The sequence below is a fragment of the Panicum virgatum genome, chromosome 2K (genome assembly GCF_016808335.1).
Source record: "Panicum virgatum strain AP13 chromosome 2K, P.virgatum_v5, whole genome shotgun sequence".
Taxonomy (NCBI): domain Eukaryota; kingdom Viridiplantae; phylum Streptophyta; class Magnoliopsida; order Poales; family Poaceae; genus Panicum; species Panicum virgatum.
In genome coordinates, this window is record NC_053137.1 from 52,461,592 (window position 1) to 52,483,135 (window position 21,544).

Here is a 21,544-nt window from a genome sequence, read left to right on the forward strand (position 1 = left end):
ATGTAAAAAAGTATGGAAAAGTTCACCAACATCAATTTTGCATCAAATGGTACATGATGCAAACAAGAGTCATCAGATTCCTGGTCGGGTCACAAACATGCTACACAATCATGAAACATACATTTCCACCTGATATTCGGATCAGGATGGCCTTCAGTCCATCAAAGAACCTATATATATATATATATATATATATATATATATATATATATATATGTTGAACTAAAGCTCCACAAGGCCAAAACTACCAATCAGTACAAGGCAAATGTATTAGAACTACTGTACTTGTTTACTACCGCGATTAGAGCCCACCCTAAATCCCTAGTGTTACTAATGCACAAATGTTACAAGATCTTACAACAAGCAGGTAGTGGAACAATGTTTCCAGGGTGCAAGCAAGGCTTCACTGTCCTGTTGGATATGTACCTCTGGTGAAACATCCAGGATTTTCGTTTTGGTTTGCAGTCAGGTGCTCGGAGCTGAACTTGGTATCTTGAATTGCTTCTTTACATAATGAGAGGCCTCTGAATCATTTCTATGACACAGAACCCTAAGCAGAGTTTTAGAGTCGGTTCCAAATTTGCTTTTGCCCCCTTGAGTAACTTCTCGTAGGTCATCGATGAGCACACGTGTCTGCAAAAATATGTGGAACACCGTAACGATAATATTCAAATATGTAAAGGTCTACCTTGCCTTAATCACATAGCCCTCTTATATAGAATTACTGCCAATTTCCTATGAAAATGCAATCAATCTTAACATTGTTTTGATCAACCCCCCCCCCCAACACACACACACAAAAAAAAACTTGCTTGAATGAGCATACTGGGCCCCAAAGGACATGGCCACTAGAGGTAGGGACCTGAAGTCATGGCTAAACGCTAGGTCCTAGCACCAAGCCTACATTCTGTTTGCTATTTCTCTATCCTGAGAACATAATCCAAACTTTACCTCTTGCTTGATCAAGTTTATTACAGGCCGTACACGCGAGACCAAGTTCTCAACAGTTCCCCGAGGTAGTCCATCTCCACCAGCTATGAAAAATTCCTACAGCAAGCAGATGACTATTTAGGTACAGTTTATTGTTCGGCCAACAAAGACAGCAAAAACAGTATTCAATCATGTCCAGAAAAAATTAAAAAACCACCAGGCATAAAATGGTGCCACTGTTCTGAAATCCCTTGAGAAAATAAATCACAACAAAGACATATAAAGTTTGCAAGTGATATAACCTTCAGGGTTTCAAGATCATCCTCCAAAAGAGGTGCATCGTTTGGAGAGAACACACGTGTAGAACCTCCATCCAGTATCACACGAAGTAGGCCATCCTGCCAATCAAGAGAACTTTAAGCAATGTAGTCCCTAATTAGCTAGGAAACTCCGTCCTCAAATTAGAAGCTGAAGTGATTACCAGGGATGCTTGCAAAAGCCCTGTAACCACACGATCCCTCAGTTGCTCCACAATGACTTCACAAAGTTGATTAAGGACCTGAAATTGAGTCATAGCATTAAAAAAGTAGCAGAAACCTACTAAGAAGCAGATTTTTGTTCTACTGTTAACCACACGTAACAAATAAACTAGTCCAGGTTTTTGAGGTAACAACTTATGCTTCACATTTTAGCCAGAATGTTAGATATAAACTAGTTAGATATAAACTAGTCCCAACTAAGTACATTACCCTCGTTAAGGATATGTACAAGGATGCGACGACGTTTGTCCGGACATGTGATGGCAACACCACTGACTTTCCTATTAACATAGGCCTACACCAGGGGTCAGCATTGAGCCCTTATTTATTTGCTTTAGTGATGGATGAGTCACAAGGGATATACAAGGTGAGATCCCTTGGTGTATGCTCTTTGCTGATGATGTGGTGCTAGTTGACGAGAGTAGGGCAGGAGTTAATAGGAAGTTAGAGCTGTGGAGACGCACGTTAGAGTCGAAAGGGTTCAGACTTAGTAAGACCAAGACCGAGTACATGATGTGCGATTTCAGCGCGACTAGGCATGAGGGGGGAGACGTTAGTCTAGATGGGCAAGTGGTGGTCCAGAAGGATACATTTCGGTATTTAGGATCGGTGCTACAAAAGGATGGCGACATTGATAAAGATGTTAGGCATAGAATTTCAGCTGGCTGGTTGAAATGGCGGCAAGCTTCTGGCATTCTTTGTGACAAGAGGGTGCCACAAAAGCTAAAAGGCAAATTCTATAGGACAGCAATTCGTCCGGCGATGTTATACGGTGCTGAATGTTGGCCTACAAAAAGGCGACATGTCCAGCAACTGACTGTAGCAGAGATGCGGATGTTGCGGTGGTTTTGCGGGCACACAAGGAGGGATAGAGTCCGGAACGAAGTTATTCGGGATAGGGTCAGGGTGGCACCAATTGAGGAGAAACTAACCCAGCATCGGCTGAGATGGTTTGGACATATCCAACGAAGGCCTCCTGAGGCGCCGGTGCATAATGGGGTTCTTGAGCGGGTCGATAATGTAAAGAGGGGTAGAGGTAGACCTAATCTGACGTGGGATGAGTCGGTTAACAAAGATCTTAAGGATTGGAATATTTCTAAAGAGATAGCTTTGGATAGGAGCGCTTGGAGACTAGCTATCAATGTGCCTGAACCTTGAACTTATTTCTTTCGGGTTTCATCTCTAGCCTACCCCAACTTGCTTGGGGAAAAAAGGCTATGTTGTTGTTGTTGTTGTTAGATATAACTCGTAGAGAAACAAACTCATTATTTTTTCTTCTTCTTTAACAGAATAAGCAACAGACAAATATGGACACATCATTGCATTCAGTCAAACATGGCATTTTGCATGCTTGGGGTGCACTTGTTAAGGCCCATATGTTATCTAGGCTCATAGTGGCCCATACCCTAGCTACATATATGTCCACCTAGGACTAATGGAGATTATTACTTGTCTAATCATCCAAAGGTAACATGGAATCAGAGCATGGTTTAGGGTTAGGGTTAGGACTAATCTAATCCCTACCCCCGATCCATTTTTTCACCCCGTCGGGTTCCTCTGTTTTGCCGCCGTCGCGGCTCGTCCATCGCGCCACCCGTCGCGGCGCCTCTGCTCTGCCGCCTCTGCCGCCGTCGCGGCCCGTCCTGCGCCGCCTTTCGCGGCCCATCTCCTGCCGCCCGTCGCGGCCTCTTCTGCGACGCCGCCATCGCGGCCTCCTCTCCAACACCGCCCGTCGCGGTCTCCTCTGCTCGCTGCTGTTGCGGGAGTTCAATCAGGCTATCTTCATCAGACACCGCTGCTGCAGACTACCGTGACTTTTCCTCTGTGAGCAGAATTTTCATTTCTTGTTACTGGTACTGGTCTTTGCTATTATTGGACATATACCAGCATGTCGCATCCTACTGCTATCACCATCCTTGTGCAGCTTGATGGCTCAAATTATAGAGAATGGGCTTTTTGTGTTGAGACAGTGCTTGGTGGATATGGTCTTGTCTCACATCTTACTGGCACCAAACCAGTTGCTGCAGCTGATGGTTCTAATGCTAGTACAGTCACTACTTGGGTTAATGATGATGGCAGGGTCAAGACTGCAATCGTCACAAGTGTTAAACCATCATTGATGATGAGTCTTCAGCCCTTTGCAACAGCTAAGGAGATGTGGGATTATCTAAAGAACAGATTTGTTCATGTTAGTGGTGCTCATCTGCATACTCTGATGCAAGGTCTTCGTGGGCTTCAGCAAGATGACATGACCATTGATGACTATTACAGTGCTTTTGATCGTTTCATGGGACCAGTGCTATCTATGGTTCCTTCATCTACTGTAGATTATGATGGGTGCTCCAAGAAGAACAAGTTCATTGACCAGTTCATGATGTATAAGTTTGTTATGGGACTAAGGTCTGAATATGAGCCTGTTCGTGCGCAGCTTCTCAATAGATCTTCCACTCCATCCTTATCAGAGGTTCTATCCTCATTGACTGCTGAAGAGGCTCGACTTCGTTCATTGCCATCTGCTCCTTCAGTGTTGGCACCTCAGAGTGTTCTTGCCGCTGCTCCACAGGTCTCGTGCGTCTGATACTTCCACTCTTTGTGAACATTGTAAGAAGAATACTCACAGTTCAGAGCACTGTTTCGCTAAGTATCCTGAGAAGCTAGCTGAGTTCCGTGCTCGTCGTGCGGCTCGTGGCCGTGGTACATCTAATCCTCCTCGGGGCTGTGTCTATTGCTGCTGCTTCACCTGTTCATGCTCCTCAGTCCTCTTGGGTCCTTGATTCATGCGCTTCTTTCCACGTGACTTCTGATAAATCTCAGTTGGTTAATTGCCAAGCAGTCCATAATGGTGCTTCTGTTCAGACAGCGGATGGTACATCTTGTCCTATTACTTCTCATGGTTCACTTTCTACACCACACTTTTCTGTACCCAATGTTTCATTTGTACCTCAGCTATCCATGAATCTTCTTTCAGTAGGACAGATTACCGATCAGAATTGTTTTATTGGATTTGATGACTTATCTTGTTTTGTTCAGGATCGTCGAACCGGGAGGGTGATTGGGACTGGCCAGCGCCGTAGAGGTTCCTCTAGCCTCTATGTTTTGGACACATTGAGTCTTCCTACTTCCGCTACCTCTACAGCTCATGTGTCATCTGTTGCATCATCATCTGCACCTTTTGCCATGTGGCATCATCGCCTCGGTCATCTATGTGGATCTCGTTTGTCGACCTTAATAAGTAGTGGTTGTCTAGGCAACACTTATGTCGAGTCTAGTTTTCAGTGCAAGGGATGTAAACTGGGAAAACAAATACAACTTCCATATTCTTCTAGTACATCTCATTCAGCTCGACCTTCTGATCTTATTCATTCTGATGTATGAGGTAAAGCACCTTTTCCCACCAAGGGTGGTCATGAGTATTATGTTATTTTTATTGATGATCACTCTTGATATACTTGGATTTACTTTATGAAACATCGCTCCCAGTTGTGTTCCATTTACCAGAATTTTGCTCGTATGGTGCATACTCAGTTTTCCACTTCTATTAAAGTGTTTCGTTCTGATTCTGGTGGCGAGTACATATATGATGCACTTTGCCAATTTTTGGCCTCTGAGGGTACTCTTCCTCAGCTTTCATGTTCTGGAGCTCATGCTCGGAATGGGGTTGCTGAGCGCAAGCATCGCCATCTCATTGAGACTGCTCGTACCCTTTTGATTTCCTCATTTGTTCCTTCTCATTTTTGGGGTGAGGCTATTTCTACCGCTGCTTATCTCATAAATAGACAACCGTCTTCCGCACTGTCTGGAAAATGTCCTGGTGAAGTTCTATTTGGTACTCCACCTCGCTATGATCTTCGGGTTTTTGGTTGCACTTGTTATGTCTTGCTTGCCCCTCGTGAGCGGACTAAGTTGACTGCTCAGTCCGTTGAGTGCGTGTTTCTGGGGTATAGTCTTGAACATAAGGGTTATCGTTGTTACGATCCTTCCTCTCGTCGTATGCGTATTTCTCGTAATGTGATCTTTGATAAGAATCGCCCTTTCTTTTATAATTCTTCCACTCCATCTTCAGGCCTGTTTGGGACCGTGACCCACAAAATCGCGACGCTTATAAGCCATAAGCGAGCCAGAGCACGCTTCTGCGATTTTGCCGCGCGTAGTTCAATGTTCCGCGTTTTGCTGCGGTGGCGGCGGGCAAAAGCGCGTTAAACGCAACCCGTTCGGCGGGATTGTTCTGCTTCTTCTGCTCAAAAGCATCGCCGACGCCGAACCAAACAGGCCCTTCATCTTCCCCCACAGAGTCCACTAGCTTTCTGTGTCTTCCTCCACCTATTCCATCGCCTTCATGTCCACCACAGCATTCATGTCCTCCACAGCATTCATGTCCTCCACAGCCTTCATGTCCACCACAGCCTCCATCACCTCCACCCGCTAACCTCCCGTCACACAAGTTTACACAAGTTTACAGTTCTTCCATCTGATTCTCCTTCGGCCAGTCCTGATACTCCTGTTTTAGATGCATCTGACACTACTGATGAGTCTCATTCTATTTCTCATGAGTCACAGGTTGGTCCGCGATATAATCTACGGGATCATGCTGCTATTGCTCCTCCTGATAAATTGGGTTTTCCCATGTAAGTGCTGCCCTTGCTGTTGCTGAACCTTCCACTTACAAGGAAGCATCTGGTATTCTAGAGTGGCAGAATGCTATGTCAGAGGAGCTTGCTGCACTTGATCGGACAGGTACTTGGGAAATTATTCATTTGCCATCACATGTTGTACCTATTACATGTAAATGAGTGTTCAAAATCAAGATCAAATCAGATGGATCCCTTGAGAGGTATAAAGCTCGTCTTGTTGCTCGCGGTTTTCAGCAAACTCAGGGGAGGGACTATGAGGAGACTTTTGCACCCGTTGCACATATGACTACCGTTCGTACTATGATTGCAGTAGCTGCCAGTCGTTCCTGGACTATCTCTCAGATGGATGTCAAGAATGCTTTTCTTCATGGTGAATTACATGAGGAAGTTTATATGCACCCACCTCCAGGTGTTGATGTCCCTTCAGGACAGGTTTGTCGTCTTCGTCGTGCTCTCTATGGCCTCAAACAAACTCTCAGTGCTTGGTATGAGTGTTTTGTCTCCGTGATAACAGAAGCTGGTTTTTCACCTAGTCCTCATGACCCGGCTTTATTTATTCATACTTCTTCACGTGGCCGTACCCTGCTTCTTCTCTATGTTTGATGATATGTTGATCACGGATGATGATGCCGAGCATATTTCCTTGGTCAAGAGGCACCTTAGTCAACAATTTCATATGACTGATTTGGGTCCCCTCAGTTATTTCTTGGGCATTGAGGTTTCACGATCTGACAAGGGGTATTACATTTCTCAATCTAAATACATTCAAGATATGATTGCTCGATCTGGTATTACTGATACTTGGACAGCTGCCACTCCTATGGATATTCACTTACAGCTTCGTCCTACGGATGGTACCCCTCTCGAAGATCCTGCTCGATACCGCCATATTGTTGGTAGTCTAGTATATCTCACAGTCACAAGGCCTGATATTGCTCACGTTGTTCATATTTTGAGTCAGTTTGTGAGTGGTCCAACTTCAGTTCATTTTGGACATTTGCTTCGTGTACTGCGATACTTACGTGGGACATCCTCTCGGAGTTTATTCTATGCTCATGACAACTCACTTCAGCTTCATGCTTATTCAGACTCCACTTGGGCCAGTGATCCAACAGATCGCCGTTCTGTCTCTAGTTATTGCATTCTTCTTGGTTCTTCTCCTCTTGCTTGGAAGTCCAAGAAGCAAGCTGTTGTCTCCCGCTCTAGTACAGAGGCAGAACTTAGAGCACTTGCCACTACTACAGCTGAGATTGTATGGATTCGATGGCTATGCTGATTTTGGAGTTTCTTGTGATACCCCAACACCTCTTCTTTGTGATAACACTAGAGCCATTCAGATTGCTAATGATCCTGTGAAACATGAACTTACAAAGCACATTGGTGTTGATGCTGCCTTTACACGGTCTCATTGTCATCAGAAAACTATTGCTCTTGAGTATGTTTCATCAGAGCAGCAACTTGCTGATTTTTTTCACTAAAGCGCAAACTCGAGAACATCATCGTCTTCATTTGCTCAAACTCAATGCTTCAGATCCGCCTTGAGTTTGAGGGGGGTGTTAAGGCCCATATGTTATCTAGGCCCATAGTGGCCCATACCCTGGCTACATATATGTCCACCTAGGACTCATGGAGATTATTACTTGTCTAATCATCCAAAGGTAACAGCACTCACATGTTAAATACCTACAAATTGTTCTAGTTAAAGTAGCATTTCAATAGTTAAACATGATTTTTTTTATTTATTTTTTTTGCATGTTTACAGGTTTCAAGTTTGACAGGAACGTACAAAAATACCAGTGAAAGTGAATTCCATGAAAATCTAGTCAGCTGATCAAAATAATTGAACAGATAAAAGTGAGACACATTACAGCTCTTAAATATTTTTTTCAATTTTATGTATATGAAAGTTTGTCAACATACCAAATCAAGCACTTCCGTTATGGTTTCCAATCGAGCTTGGGGAACACTATTTCTGTATAAATTGTCAATAAATGGCTGCTGCAGGTCCCAGAATATAACCTTCATCCCTACGAAGAAAAAAAAAGATGTGCGTATTAATACCAAATAGCAATAAGCTTCCACAAAAACACTGCTTTACATATTTCCTTACCAGTAAATTCACATAAGCGATCAATAGCACAATTGATTTCTCTTCTGCTGCCATCAAATTGATTTTTCTGATTGGGGACAGCACTCTTTGATTTTTCACTTGTTGATCGTCCTGGCATATAAATTACAAGCATATAGGATTAGCTTTAATCAACAAGGACTGGACTGGAAGATCAAGCGATTCAGGAAAGTGGTACAGTTATCAAGAGATAAATTGCATGAAACTATTATAAGAAAAGAGAGAACTCACTGATATTAATGTTTTCAGTTTTCTTCCGAGCCCACCTCTCATTAATGCTGTCCTCCAACTTACTCAACTGGCTGATACCATACTGCATAAAAAAAGTACTTCTGGTTAGAAAACTGTGACAAAAATAGAGCTTAATACAATAAACAGGGAAAGTGTTTGAATAATTAAAAAAATGATGGATGGTCTACCGATGTAAATGTTGGAAAAAGCATAAACATTGCTGACACCATGACGGAGTGCAATAGTGCATGGTATTAGAATGCTCGCTCAGTTGCAGGCAGCATTGTATAAGTTACAAAACCAGGATATTAGTGATTATGCAACATATTAATCGTAGCTATATTTAAAAGGGAAATAACACCAGAGTAGGAACCATGTAATATATGGCTGATTATAAATGCATATTTAACATGAACACAATATTCTACGCCCTAGGTGTAGCGGTTATTCTACAGCTAGCAGTCAAATTACTGACCAAACTGACCAGAAATTACTGAACCGAACCACCATATCACTGAATTGCACTCAATAAAAAGGGGTATTAGTAATCGTGCATAGTAGTTATTACCAAAAATTTGTTCAATTTTTAGTTAGGTGAAGCTACACCTAGGGTGTAGAATAGCACATGGGGAATACCAGTGTAGAATAGCACATGTGGAATACAATATAAGAACATACTCCCTCCGTCCCAAATTATTAATCGTTTTGGCTTTTCTAGATACATAGATTTTGCTATGCACCTAGACATAATATATATCGAGGTGCATAGCAAAAACTATGCACCTAAAAAAGCCAAAACGACTAATAATTTGGGACGGAGGGAGTAATTATTGACTGAATTACAGAAATGCTTCTCCAGTTCTATGGTAAACAAGAAACTGAACTATGGTAAACAAGGAGCTCACATATAAATTGTTCTAAATAATCGTGAGCTACGGTTGATAAGAAACTGAACTATGGTAAATAAGGAACTCACATATAGACTGTTAAGCCGTACACAAAGCTTTGGAATTGTAAGCTGAGTAATTTCAGCTGCTTTTCTCTCATCAACTGTTTTAACTTCTTGGACCTCCTTCTTTACAAAAGCCTTGATTCCAAGCTCCTTTTTATGTCGAGTAAGAACAGGAACCGGTGGAACTAAATCTTCTTTATCAACTGCAAGCAGACAAAGGGTTTGAAATCAGAAAAGGGTTAAACTATAAACAATATTTCTCTAATCATACTGAAAAGTACATGTCTATCTGCACTTGTACAGTAAATATTATTGAGCAAGACATACACAGGACAATATCTGCCTTAGACAACAAGAAAAACCATGGTAGAAGAAAAGAAATTACTGATAGCAGTATGAACATATAAACAAAAAGAATTTATCTAGAGAAAAGAACATGGTTGTTCAAACCTAGGGCGGCAGTAACAAGCTGTGTATAAACTTGGAATGCCTTGTCGAGACCACGCCAGAGACTATTTAATTCTCCATCTCGCATGGGCACTTTAAATGCAAAAAACTGATCTGTAGTCTGCAATATAGTTTGTAAGGAATCAGTGTTTTGCTCCTTAGAGAAGGGTTCAAAACAGTTTATGAACAGCTCAATCAACAAGAGAAAATTGATACAGCAGTTGAGTTTGCTAAGAAGGAAAGAACATGGAGAGATATTCATCGAGTCTAGGTACAGTAAGTTCCCTATGATAGTTACTGTTAAGTCATGTTTTTTACCCAAAAAAAAACACGGAAGGTAAACTACAGTTAACACCTATAAATTTAGTTGGAGGCTTGGAGCACTCTGCACCCACTTGGGGGACCACATGTAAAATCAGCAGAAAGTAAGCAGTAAAACAAAAAAAAACACATGTAAAATGTTGATAAAAAAGATGATTTCAAATAACGTTAACACTCAAATGCATGTTCTTGTATATATATCAAACCGAAATAGTATTGTTCATATATTGAGAAGATCCTAATTACATGTGACTGAAATTTTGCAATTTTTCAGTCACGTTTTTTTAACCACACATAAACATCTAATGACACACATGGTATTATGTGATTGAGAAATTGATACACAAATTTCAGACAGCTGAGAATTAGAAAAGTTGTAATTTATGCTCAACATTACTTATTTATTTATTTTTAGGATGATATGCCATGCTTGGGGTTGCCATGGTACTTTAGCACCATGACTATAGTATCAGCAGCAGCTTTCTATATATTTTAGAAACTTTAGTTGCTTGCCCTTAAGTTAAGAGTGTTTGTTAGGGACATATAGATCAGATTTGTTATATTCTCTTGATATGGTACGGCAGGCTCTATAAATAGAAGACCAGCCACTGTTGCTGCAGTAATGACCCAAGCTACAGAGCCATGCAAGCACGAAGCCAGTAATGACAAAGAACCTTAGTACTAACTTGTTGTGCATGGTACAAGGATATATAAATGGTGCAGCAGGAAAGGATGCAAGAAGACTTTACAATGCCCTCAAAGGAAGAAAAAAATAGCAAACGACTAGCCTATAAGTAGGTGCTCCTTAGAATTATAGCCCAAACTTCTCATATTTCACCTACACAGCTACACTCATGCCGTGGCATGGGAATATATCCAGACAGCCTTTTGTTAATACATTAATAGTTTCAAAGCTTCTTGAACATTGAACTCCGGGGAATCATTGGAACTCCTATCCCCGATTCAGGTTCAAAATACGGCACCTTCTTAGAACAAATCCCAAAGGAAGTCTCCCACCGTGGTCGAGTTTTTTTTAATACATTAATAGTTAAGCTATAGCTCAACAAACATACTCTTTCACATGAATCAACATTTTTTACAACGCAGCATTGCAAACTAAATATCATTAAAAACTACAAAGTGCAAATGAAATAATTATCAGATTATGGCATAAAAGAGAAGTTCCATTTGAATCAATAACAACCTTTAGCATGTCAGGAGAAAGTGTTGAAAGAAATTTCTGAGAAATAGGAATAAAAGAAGCACCTCTTCTATGATTCTATAAACTTCTACAATAGAACTGCCATGGCGTTGTTGAGGTGATATAGGGTCCCAAACCTGTACCGTAAAATTTAGAATAGATAGGAACACAGAAAACAACAATTGTAATTTACAAGTACCAAATACTGCTTGGAAGTGAAGATAACACAGTAGAGACAAACATGACAGAAATGCAAGTACCAGATCCCTAAAGAAACTAATAGGCACAAAAGTGCAATCATATATGTTTGAAAATAAAACTAGACCAAGTTACCAGTTGTATAGGTTAAAGAAATCCCTACTTCAATTTTGGACTCTGGACCTAGTCATAATTGGATTGGCCATGTCTTCTGGCAGAAATACAGAACTCAGAACAAAACACATGCAGTTCAACTGAAAAACTACATGTGCAGAAGCACTTGTGTGTTTAGTATATTTCAATATACACCTTAGAGTCTTAACAGCTTCAACTATCACCAATGATATTATATAGTCCCTATTTGAAGCATAAAGCTGACACTTAGCAGATATGTTTTTACTTTGTAGAACTACATCTAGAACTAACAAATAAGCTGAAAGATACTTCTGAGGATATAATAACTCAAGTATTTCAAATCACATGGTGAATGGTTGGACTAGCAAGAAGACAGTTACAAGAAAACTTTATTTAAAAAATGTGTTACCTCTTGGTCGGCAGCCCTTTTAATCCAAGTTTCAATTCTCTCAAGTTGCCCGTTCACCCAACGCAAAACTAATGTTCCAGATTTATTTTCAATCTATTGAAACAAAGGGGGGAAATTAGGATAAACAACAGAATACTAACAATGGACTTCAAGACATAAGAAATTTTCTCTACTTCACTACACAGCACACAGTGGTTGACAAAATGAAGAAGAAGAAGAAGAAGAAGAAGAAGAAGAAGAAGAAGAAGAGTGTCTCATGTCAAAACAAACACATGCTTGGTTTGCACTTTTCTAAGTTTTAGTACTCGAGGAAGGTTGAGATGACCTGATATGGAGCTATCTTTTGTCTGCATATGCTGTCCAAACCATCATCTCCAGCAACAGAAGCCATCACAGACATTATGTATTGCTCCAAAGCATCAGCCGCGGGAAATACAGAAACCACGTCCTCCGTAAGATGCTCAGCATGTTCAAGGAATGGTCTCTAGCAAAACACTTCTATGTAAGTATGCAGAATCACAAAGTTACAAACCCTCGGCCTTTTATAAGATATGCCAGATATAACCTACCAATTTATTTCCATAAAGTTTATGGATGAGTGAAGCAGAAACAACTGCTGCCTGTGGATGCCATTTTGACAAAACAGGTGTAAAAATGGTTGTATCTTTCTTCAGAAGTTTCTTTGTCTCCTCTGCTAGAGTGGCCAAAACAGGTTCATGTGTTGTGTCTGCTTTGAACTCTACAGAATGTGCCATCTGAGGAAAATAGTAGAATGTTTCATTGACCAATGTACTTGTAACAGGTTCTCTTACGAAAAAATGAAATAGTATATGTTTCATTGATCAATCTAACATCTCCAGCTGCGAACAATCTTGCCCACACTGGCAATAATATAGAATTATGGCTACCTTAAAGTCAATGTGGTCAAACAGATAGCGACGAGCCGATGAAATACCAAAAGAAATGTATAGGTGTGGTGGTACTTGATAAAATTTGAGGTTTCACAATATTAGAAAACATAAGTGTGGGAATGATCTATAATCATCTTAGGTAGGTGAGGGGATAGAAACTATAAGTACACTACTGATGTAATAATGGCAGATGCAAACAAAGGTCACCTTCAAGAAAGCACTTTTGACTGAAGAAGTGATGTAACGGTCGATCTGATCCCTGTCGGGAGACTCCAGCGCCTGATGCACAAAAGCAAATGGTCTCATGAAATATGAATTCTACATGTACACATAGTGAAGACAGTTCTGCTCTCCATATTCTTCAGTGAATGTATTTACATGAAATTGTTACCATATATTGCCAAAGTTAAAAAGCAATAACTGCGGTTAGAAACAAAGGTAAAGTATAAGCACCTTGTCATTTTCTTCACCAAGGATCCGCCTCGTAAGCATTGCCACTGTCACAACATCGGCCATCAAGCTGGGACCCTGTAAATGTAAATACAATCTTAATGTGGGGAAATAATGACCTATCGTTCCAAGCAGATTAGCATATGCCACATGCTGGAGTCTGAATAAAGATTAGCAACATACATGGAGAAAATGGAGGGTTAAGAGAAAGCATGTGGTAAAACTTATGCATACGAGGCGAAAACTATGAAAAATAAAAGAGGCCAAGATGAAAAGAGATCAAGATGACAAGTTCAATAAGAGCCATGACAGAACTATGAGATGGAATTTACTAATAGACTGAAATCAACATATTTGATATCATAGAAATGCAATCATATTTAACTTAGCTATCAGTAATGACGATGTCCAACTTAATGCACCTGTGCATTGCACATTCAGTAGCAACTAACAAATGGACAGAAGACTACAGGATGTGGATGTGGGACATGTTACAAAAACATCTTCAGGACAGCTTCCAAATAGTAAAGATGTATTTTCCATGGCATAACTGCCCATGCAAGCAGTGTAGCACAAGATCAAAACAAGAGGTTGGAAAACAAACCTCTGAGAAGTGTTGATGATAATCATTTAATTTCTTGTCTACCCATTTCTGAACTGGAGACAGGAAAGACTGGAAAAATGAAAAATCTTGATAGCCACCCTCAGCATCAACAGAACTACGCAGGCTTTTCAAGTGTAGTCTTTCTTGTGGACCACGCTGTTCTTTCAAAGGTATCTTCCTCAAATGGTCAATTACAGCTTTCAGAAGTCCTTGCTCACCTGTAAAAACAAACTGTATTGCAAAATGTACATTTCATTATCATACTCTTATGGAGCCAACCAGTTTCAAGGATCAAACTGTAGCACAGTATAGAACAGGACTTTGAAGGAAATCTAGTGTCCAGAAAGAAAAGAAAGAAAGAAAAGGGACAAGATGTTAATATAGGCTGAATTCATTGAGCAGTTCACGGACATTAATCATCAGAAACTAAATAATTGATTTCCTTTGTAAAGATATTTAGGCCCGAAACACAGAGTGAGGAAAACACTATTTCCATAAATGTAGCCTTAATTGAGACATCTTCATCATAATTCACCTGTCGAAATAATACCCATGCATAGCATGTATCATGAACTGTCTCTGTGATTCCTAGTATCCGCCACGTTGACTTCAAGAGCTCAAGGATTTCTTCCACCTCCTGGTAGATTAAAGCAAAAAAACGTATGAGAATTATCATGGCTAATGGTGAAATTATTTAGTCGAAAAATGCAAACACGGATATGAAGTAGTGACCTCTGTAAGTTTTCCCTCATCCAAGATGTCAAAAACACTGCCAAGCATCTTCTCATACAATGCTACATTCAGATGGTATCCATCAGCCCAGTGACAAACCTCACCAGTAAGATCACCACGTGCAGGCCTTTCAGATAGGGAAGTGGCAACTTCTCTCAGTGATCTTAGGCATTCTGTACGTTGAACCTCCGCAGCAGATGGTGGCAAGGACTAGCAAAAATACATCAGGATAATCTCATTTAATGGAGTGTCCATGCAAGGGTTATAAAATGTCAAACATAAAACTTTCATCAAGTAGGATTAAAACCTCAGATTCTTCAATCTTTCTAAAAAGGTTCCTTAGCTCATTGACTTTTCGACCTAACTCCCCAAATCCAACAACTGGATGATTTATAAGGCCTTCCTCCAGCATGTTTAACTAAGGAGAGAGAAAAAATCAAATGAAGCATATAATGTTATGAGATGCAGCTATAGATCAAGGTCATCAGAAACAACTGCCCAACAGAATGGTTAACCTGTCTCTTCTGCCAACGAAGGTATGCTTTCATGTCAGAAAATTCAGCTCTGGATATGCAGCACAGTAGTTCCAACGGAATCAAAATATTGTCCATCCGTTTTCCAACTTTGCCAACCATAGCATTTAGTAATCCTTGTCTAGTTCGAATATCCATGGACTCCGTTATCTATCCAAAATAAATAGGGGGAGAAGGGAGTCAAACAGATGTAAAATTAGCACGTTTAAAAGCTTTAAGAAACCTGAACTCACCTAGATACAGCACAGGGAGCTGTAGCCTAAAACTTAACAAGTTATCCTTTATAAACTTTCAAGTGACAGATGCCAACTACCAGAAGTTATCCATTCTCTTAAAATTTTGAATAGCAAATCAAGCACTAGATTGGATTAGACAAAATTAGCAGTTCCAATATATTCAGCAATTTTCCTCAAGAAGTGTTCTGGTAACCTACTCAAGAAGCAGGTGTTTATCTTGTTTGACTAAAGAGGCAAATATTTTCTTCATCATTATTTATGGATAAAGTAGAAGAAATAAAAATGAACAAACATGCTTTGACCAATTTACACTTCAAAAAATATTGGTCAGACTACAAATCTCTTCATAAATATGGCGCAACACTAAAAATAAATTTTGAAGGTACAGGTAATCAAATGTAGTAATATGATTTAAATTGAGTGGCTTAATTAGTTTAGAATTTAGAATATCAGAGGACACAAAGGTTAAAATGAAATGTGGCCTGCTAAGCTTAGGAACAGAAAGTTAGGTCATCATACCTCAAGTTGGGCTCGCATGGTTTCGAGTAAACCAACCAAACCAGGTTGCCGCTGACTGTGGGTATCAACACTTTCACTCTTACTACGACCTAGTTTCCTCATTAATCTGTGCCTCTTCTCTTTCTTCTTTTCTTTCTGAGGAACAATAAGCCCCCTACATGGTCACATGGACCAAGAATAGGCAGGTTCTATCATACTCCAGGAAGATGTGTGAACGGAAAAAATGTGTGGGTGCAGAGAGAAGCACAGGAGTACCCTGAAGCGCCAGCAGCAGCAACAAGAATCTCGTATGCTGTCTCACGAAGATCATCATCCGTGATACCTGAAAAGGTAGCATAGCTGCCAATAACATTCTAGCTCAAAGTTGGACAAGGATAAAAAGTAACTGACAAATAACGGCCTAGGTATCCTAATCACTTAAGTGAACTTGATTAGGTAATACAAAAAAGGAAACTAAACTAAGAAATAGCACATGACTGGCATGCTACTAGAAAATCACCAACAAAATACCCGAATGCAAATAGAGTAGATGGAATGATCATCACACTGTGTAATTCCACCAGCATGAAGATTATCTAAATTCTAAAGGAACAAAAGACAGCACTCTTTATCTGTTATTGAACAAGTAATATCAAAAACTTGTTACCTGTTTCAAATAGTGGTAAACGCAGTGATAAATCACTAGCATCAGTTTGATGTCTTCTAGAAGCCCTTCGGCTATCAAATTCATCCTCATCATCCTCAAAGTCTTCAATGTCATCTATGGTTAATTCCTTCTCGCTTGGAGAATCAAAAGATTGTGACTTTGTTAAGTTAGTAGCTGTGACTGGGGATGACACAGTAACTGGCTCTGATTCCACTACTGGTGGCGGTATCACAACTGGGGATGGTGCAGTGGCAGGGACAGGGGGTGGTTCCCTTGTTGGCGCAGGTCCTGAATATTCTGGTTTTGTAAGCAAATAAAACTCTTCTGCAGCTCCAGTGTTATTCTGGCAAAAAAAAAAAGATATTTAGGCATATGGATGCCATAGTGCATAGCATTTATGCATGAGATTTTTTTACATCAAAATTGGGGAGACAGAAAAATCGAAACGTTCAGATGAGATGAATTATAATGGAAAGTAACTCAAATGGAAAATCTATCGACAAAATGCAACAAAACTTTTCAGACCAAAATATTTCCAAGAAAAGAAGATACAAATCAACTCACCACATATGGATAGTCAAGGCTATCATGAAAAAGGCGGATGGCGTCTCCAAGATCAAGAGGTTCACCTACACTATCAAAGCAGTGTCAGACCAGATAAAGGAACAAAACAAAACAAAGGAATTCTGATGAAGCTATATTTCACCTTTCTTAGCGCAATTGAGGACATAATCAACACTGACTTGATCTATATCTACATCATCCAAAGAGATTGCACCAGGTGGCATTACAACTTTCTTGATCAAGTTGCCAGAAAGAATGTAGTTGAGTAATACTTGGCGGTCACGGCGATATCGTTGCAGCAGCTCTATAGCATTTTCTCTGGTTAAATCAAAACATAAAACAGTCATTTCACAACTGGATGTAACATTTTTAAATGGAAGAGGCTTATTCTGTAGCAACCCTTACTCGTCCATATTGTATGCAGGGGACACAGCAATCTGAGTTACAATACCCTGATCGAAGTGCTACCAATTGCTTGTAACCAGCATAGCTGCACTGGGGGAAAACAACGATTAACTACTATTACATCAAACAAACAAACGTACAACTTGATAACTGGAGATATGCAACATGCATTTACAAAAATAAGTTGCACCGTTGATGCAGTACTGTATTTGTGTAAAAAAAAAAGACGGCCAGTGAACTGGAAATCTCATAGAGTGACTGGTGGATATGATTTTGTGAGTCCATATTTACTTTTTGCCATACTGTAGATGGAAACTGAGTTAATCCATATGAAATTTCAGGCTGAACAGTACAGCACAAACAAGTACGAACCCTCACCAAACACGCCGGACATTCAACATCATGACTCGGAAACCAATCACAGCTCTCAGGACACACTCGATCCAGCCAAATTTTGCGGCAAAGCAGTAAGACGCTGCCCACCGCGCAACTTTGGAGCCAAAATGAGATTAAACACACAATGCCAAACTAATCCGCATCCCCCCCGGCTCCGACAAGCAGATAACCCCCCACTGCCCAGTTCACACACCAGCCAGCGCTCCATTCCAGACAACCCACGCAAGCAGGCAGGCGCGCGTGCGCGCCCCGCGGGTTAAGCGACGGACGCCGAAGCAGCGAGCCCGCGGCTGCCCGAACCCGCGGCACATCCACCCGGCCGCGCTCGCGCCCGCCACTAGAAACTACAGGGCGGCGCCAGTGGCCAGCGCGCCTCCAATGAGCGACGGGGGGCGCAGCGCTGGATCTGGACGGAGAGAGCGAAACACGAGGCGGGCTGGCGGGGGTACCTGCACGCGAGGCGGAGATCTGGACGCGGCCGCCGCCTGGTCGCTGCGGAGCGGGGAGCAGGTGGAGCGCGGCAGTGGTGGTGGTGGTGGTGGTGGGGATGCGGCCGCGCGCGCGAGAAGAGCCCCGACCGAGGTGGGCGAGAGGCCGCGAGCCGGAGGAGTCGATCGGACGGGCAGAGAAAGTGAGAGGAGGTGAGCTGGCGCCTGGCGGACGCGGATCGGTGTGGATTTGGGATGCGCGAAGGCACGGCACCGCCCGGGCACGGAGCGCGACATTCTCCGGCTACGAGGCAGCAGGCCGGCGCAGCGCAGGCACGCGCAGCGCAACGGGGAGTTTTTTATTTTTATATTTTTTATTTTCGTTTTTTACAAAAAATATTTTTTCGATTTGGAAATTTACAGGAATATATCCCGGCCGCCCGGCAACGGGGCGGCAGGAGCATTTCTGAAAAAAATTTCGCGCTAATTTTTGCAATTTAGCCCTTTTCGCGAAAGAATTTCACATATGTGCTCTTTTTTAACTTTTTGCAGAAATAGACTCTATGAGTCGGCGCCATAATATGTGGAGCTGAGATAACACGTCTTGGCGCCACAGATCACGGCGCCGAGGTGCCACGCACGCACAAACAATTTAGTGAATCTTCGAACTTGTCTTTAATATTTTCGGATCTTTTCATGAGACTATAATACTGTGAACCACACATCAAATATAACGGTAATAATTAAAAACTAAAAACTGCATTACACAATGTAAACCATAGGAATTACATCATAATACAACGTCAATGAAACACACATCAGACATGTAGTGGCATGGCAGAACCCGTTGCAACTACGGTAAACAGATTCTGAACTAAACTAACATGCCTTAGGTAATTTAAAAAACACAACAAACACAACGATACAGCATGTCACTAGCACTAGGTAGTCCTAGTAGCCATACCCCCACGTAGCAAACTGCGTTGAGTCTTCTCCGCAGTATCCACCCATTGCAGGTGGTGCAGATGGGGGTGCCGGAGGGGCAGGGCCCTTCTTCTTGGGACTGCTTTGAAGGTGAGCTGGTGTGGTTGCCGTGTTATCACATCTTTTTTGAAATGGTGAAAGGGCACTGCTATTGGGCTGTCGTCTTTTGTCACGTTTGTCTGGGCAAACAATGCGACATATGGGAAACCCGTGATCGCCGTGCTGAGCAGTGGTAACCTGTGATCTCGTACTCGCAGCTAGATACATTATACATTATGGTCCCTATTTTGGGCTATACGAGCGTGTCACGAAGTTTACTCTGTATGCGGTAATCGTCATCATCGTCGGCGGGATCTCGGCCGATAACTCCTCCCGCACCTAACTTGTCCTTCATTAAATCACGGGAAAAACCTTATATAGGGTTGGGGGGCCGGTCGCCCCGCAGGCGGGCGGCCAGGGCCCGCCGCTCCTCTGCCGGCCGACCGGCCGCCCGGCTGCCGGGCGGCCGGTCGGCCAGGTCCCGGCAGCGGGGCGGCCGGTCGGCCAGGTCCCGGCAGCGGGGCGGCCGGGGTATATTCATGTAAATTTCGAACACGAAAATATATTTTTGTAAAAAACAAAAATAAAAAAAAACCGCCGCGCAACGGCGCAAGTGTGCTTGGATCTGTCGGTGGGCCGGGCCTCGCCGTTGCGGGCCGCTCTGCGTGTAGAAATTCTTCTTCGAGCGAGATACCGTGTGTAGATTTGGGCCCAAATCGGCAGGGTGCAAAGGTTGAGGAGGGTTGGGTCGTTGGGAGTAGACGAGTAGTACCCTCTCACTCGCACTCGCACTCGCACTCGCAGCCTAGCTTTTTTTTCTTCCAATGATCGCAGCCGAGCCTTGAAGGCGAGAACTGAAACCTTTGCTCAAAACAAAAAAGAGAACTGAAACCTGCAAGCGCGTTCTAGAGGCCCCTTGACCGATCAGCGAGCGAAACGCCGCAACTGTGGTCAAAGGGGAGGGATGGGAGGCAGACCCACGTCGGTCAGACGCTGAAACGGAGAGCTGAAGGAAGGAAGAAAGCTCAGCTGTCGGTATGCGTCTGTTCTCCCTTGCACGGTTCTCCTTCTTAGGCCTGATGATGTGGAGACCCACCCAAGTTCGTGGGTTTTCAAAAAAAAAATTATAATATCCGTCACATCGAATCTTTCGACATATGCATAAAGCATTAAATATAGTTAAAAAAAATAACTAATTACACTGTCTAACTATTTTATTCGAGATGAATATTTTAAGCTTAATTAGTCCATAATTAGACATTAATTATTAAATAACAACGAAATGTGCTACAATACAAAAACACAAACTTTTTCGCAAACTAAACACGGCCCAACTCAAGGAATCACAGGATGAGTGAGGTTAAAACAACCGTGGTGGATAATTTGAGCTGCAGAGATAGGTTGTTGCGTTGGCTGGAGGCTCGTACCGGTAGGTTGGCGACGGGGACCTGAACTTTACTGCTCCGCTGCCTTTGCAAGCATCAGGTTCAGGGACCAGCGGTCTCAGCAGCACCCCGTCGCGCTCACGCACAGCCAGCAGCGTATGTCCCACAAGGCCGCAACCGATCAGACCAACGGGAGCAAAGCACCGAGAGTGAACGCGTGCGTGCCAATCACCTTTTTTGTCGTGGCTGAATTGACCGCGTGCGCGGGGGTCGTCTGCTGTAAGATGCCCATTTTTCTGTCAGTGTGAGTGTGTACGCGGTGAACCCAGAAAAGGCACAGGCACTGAAGAAGCGCGCAGCACACAACTGCCCAAGTCCAAGCTTCCTTTGCAGCGCTTGTGGGTGGGGGTGGACGTGGAGGAGCACTGACAGGGATCGGCAGATCGATGCGCGCCTGGAGTTGGACTAGGTTCTGTCTGTGCGATCGATGAGGATTCGCGCAGGAAACAATAGACAAAGTTAAAAGATGCAGAGGCAGGCTGTACGTGCTCCGTGCCTTGGCGATTGGCGTGTGAAAAGGGGCGTGCACT

The 21,544-nt window shown here is 42.3% G+C and overlaps 1 protein-coding gene across 3 annotated transcripts; it reads right to left on the bottom strand.

The window, feature by feature from the left end:
* Positions 1-18: 18 nt before the first annotated feature.
* On the bottom strand, positions 19-18,820 carry LOC120684378 (protein unc-13 homolog). 3 transcript variants are annotated; one of them, XR_005679270.1, is made up of 28 exons: positions 18,568-18,769; positions 17,723-17,807; positions 17,460-17,635; positions 17,318-17,382; positions 16,754-17,096; positions 16,363-16,429; positions 16,108-16,261; positions 15,335-15,502; positions 15,127-15,237; positions 14,820-15,029; positions 14,623-14,724; positions 14,088-14,318; positions 13,487-13,561; positions 13,241-13,312; positions 12,692-12,877; positions 12,448-12,606; positions 12,123-12,215; positions 11,446-11,517; positions 9,862-9,979; positions 9,436-9,614; positions 8,460-8,541; positions 8,211-8,321; positions 8,021-8,127; positions 1,412-1,489; positions 1,233-1,328; positions 952-1,047; positions 249-633; positions 19-170 (listed from the first exon to the last, which is right to left on the bottom strand). XR_005679270.1 is itself a non-coding variant. In XM_039966247.1 (27 exons), the coding sequence occupies exons 2-27, from the start codon at positions 17,728-17,730 to the stop codon at positions 466-468; spliced, it is 3,327 nt and encodes a 1,108-aa protein (XP_039822181.1). In that variant the 5' UTR covers positions 17,731-17,807; positions 18,568-18,820; the 3' UTR covers positions 220-465. The 3 variants fall into 3 exon arrangements, 2 of the variants coding, with proteins under 2 accessions (XP_039822181.1, XP_039822191.1); XM_039966247.1 differs by lacking the exon at positions 19-170 and having other exon boundaries at positions 220-633; positions 18,568-18,820; XM_039966257.1 differs by lacking the exon at positions 19-170 and having other exon boundaries at positions 220-633; positions 17,723-17,812; positions 18,568-18,734.
* Between the last annotated feature and the right edge of the window lie 2,724 nt (positions 18,821-21,544).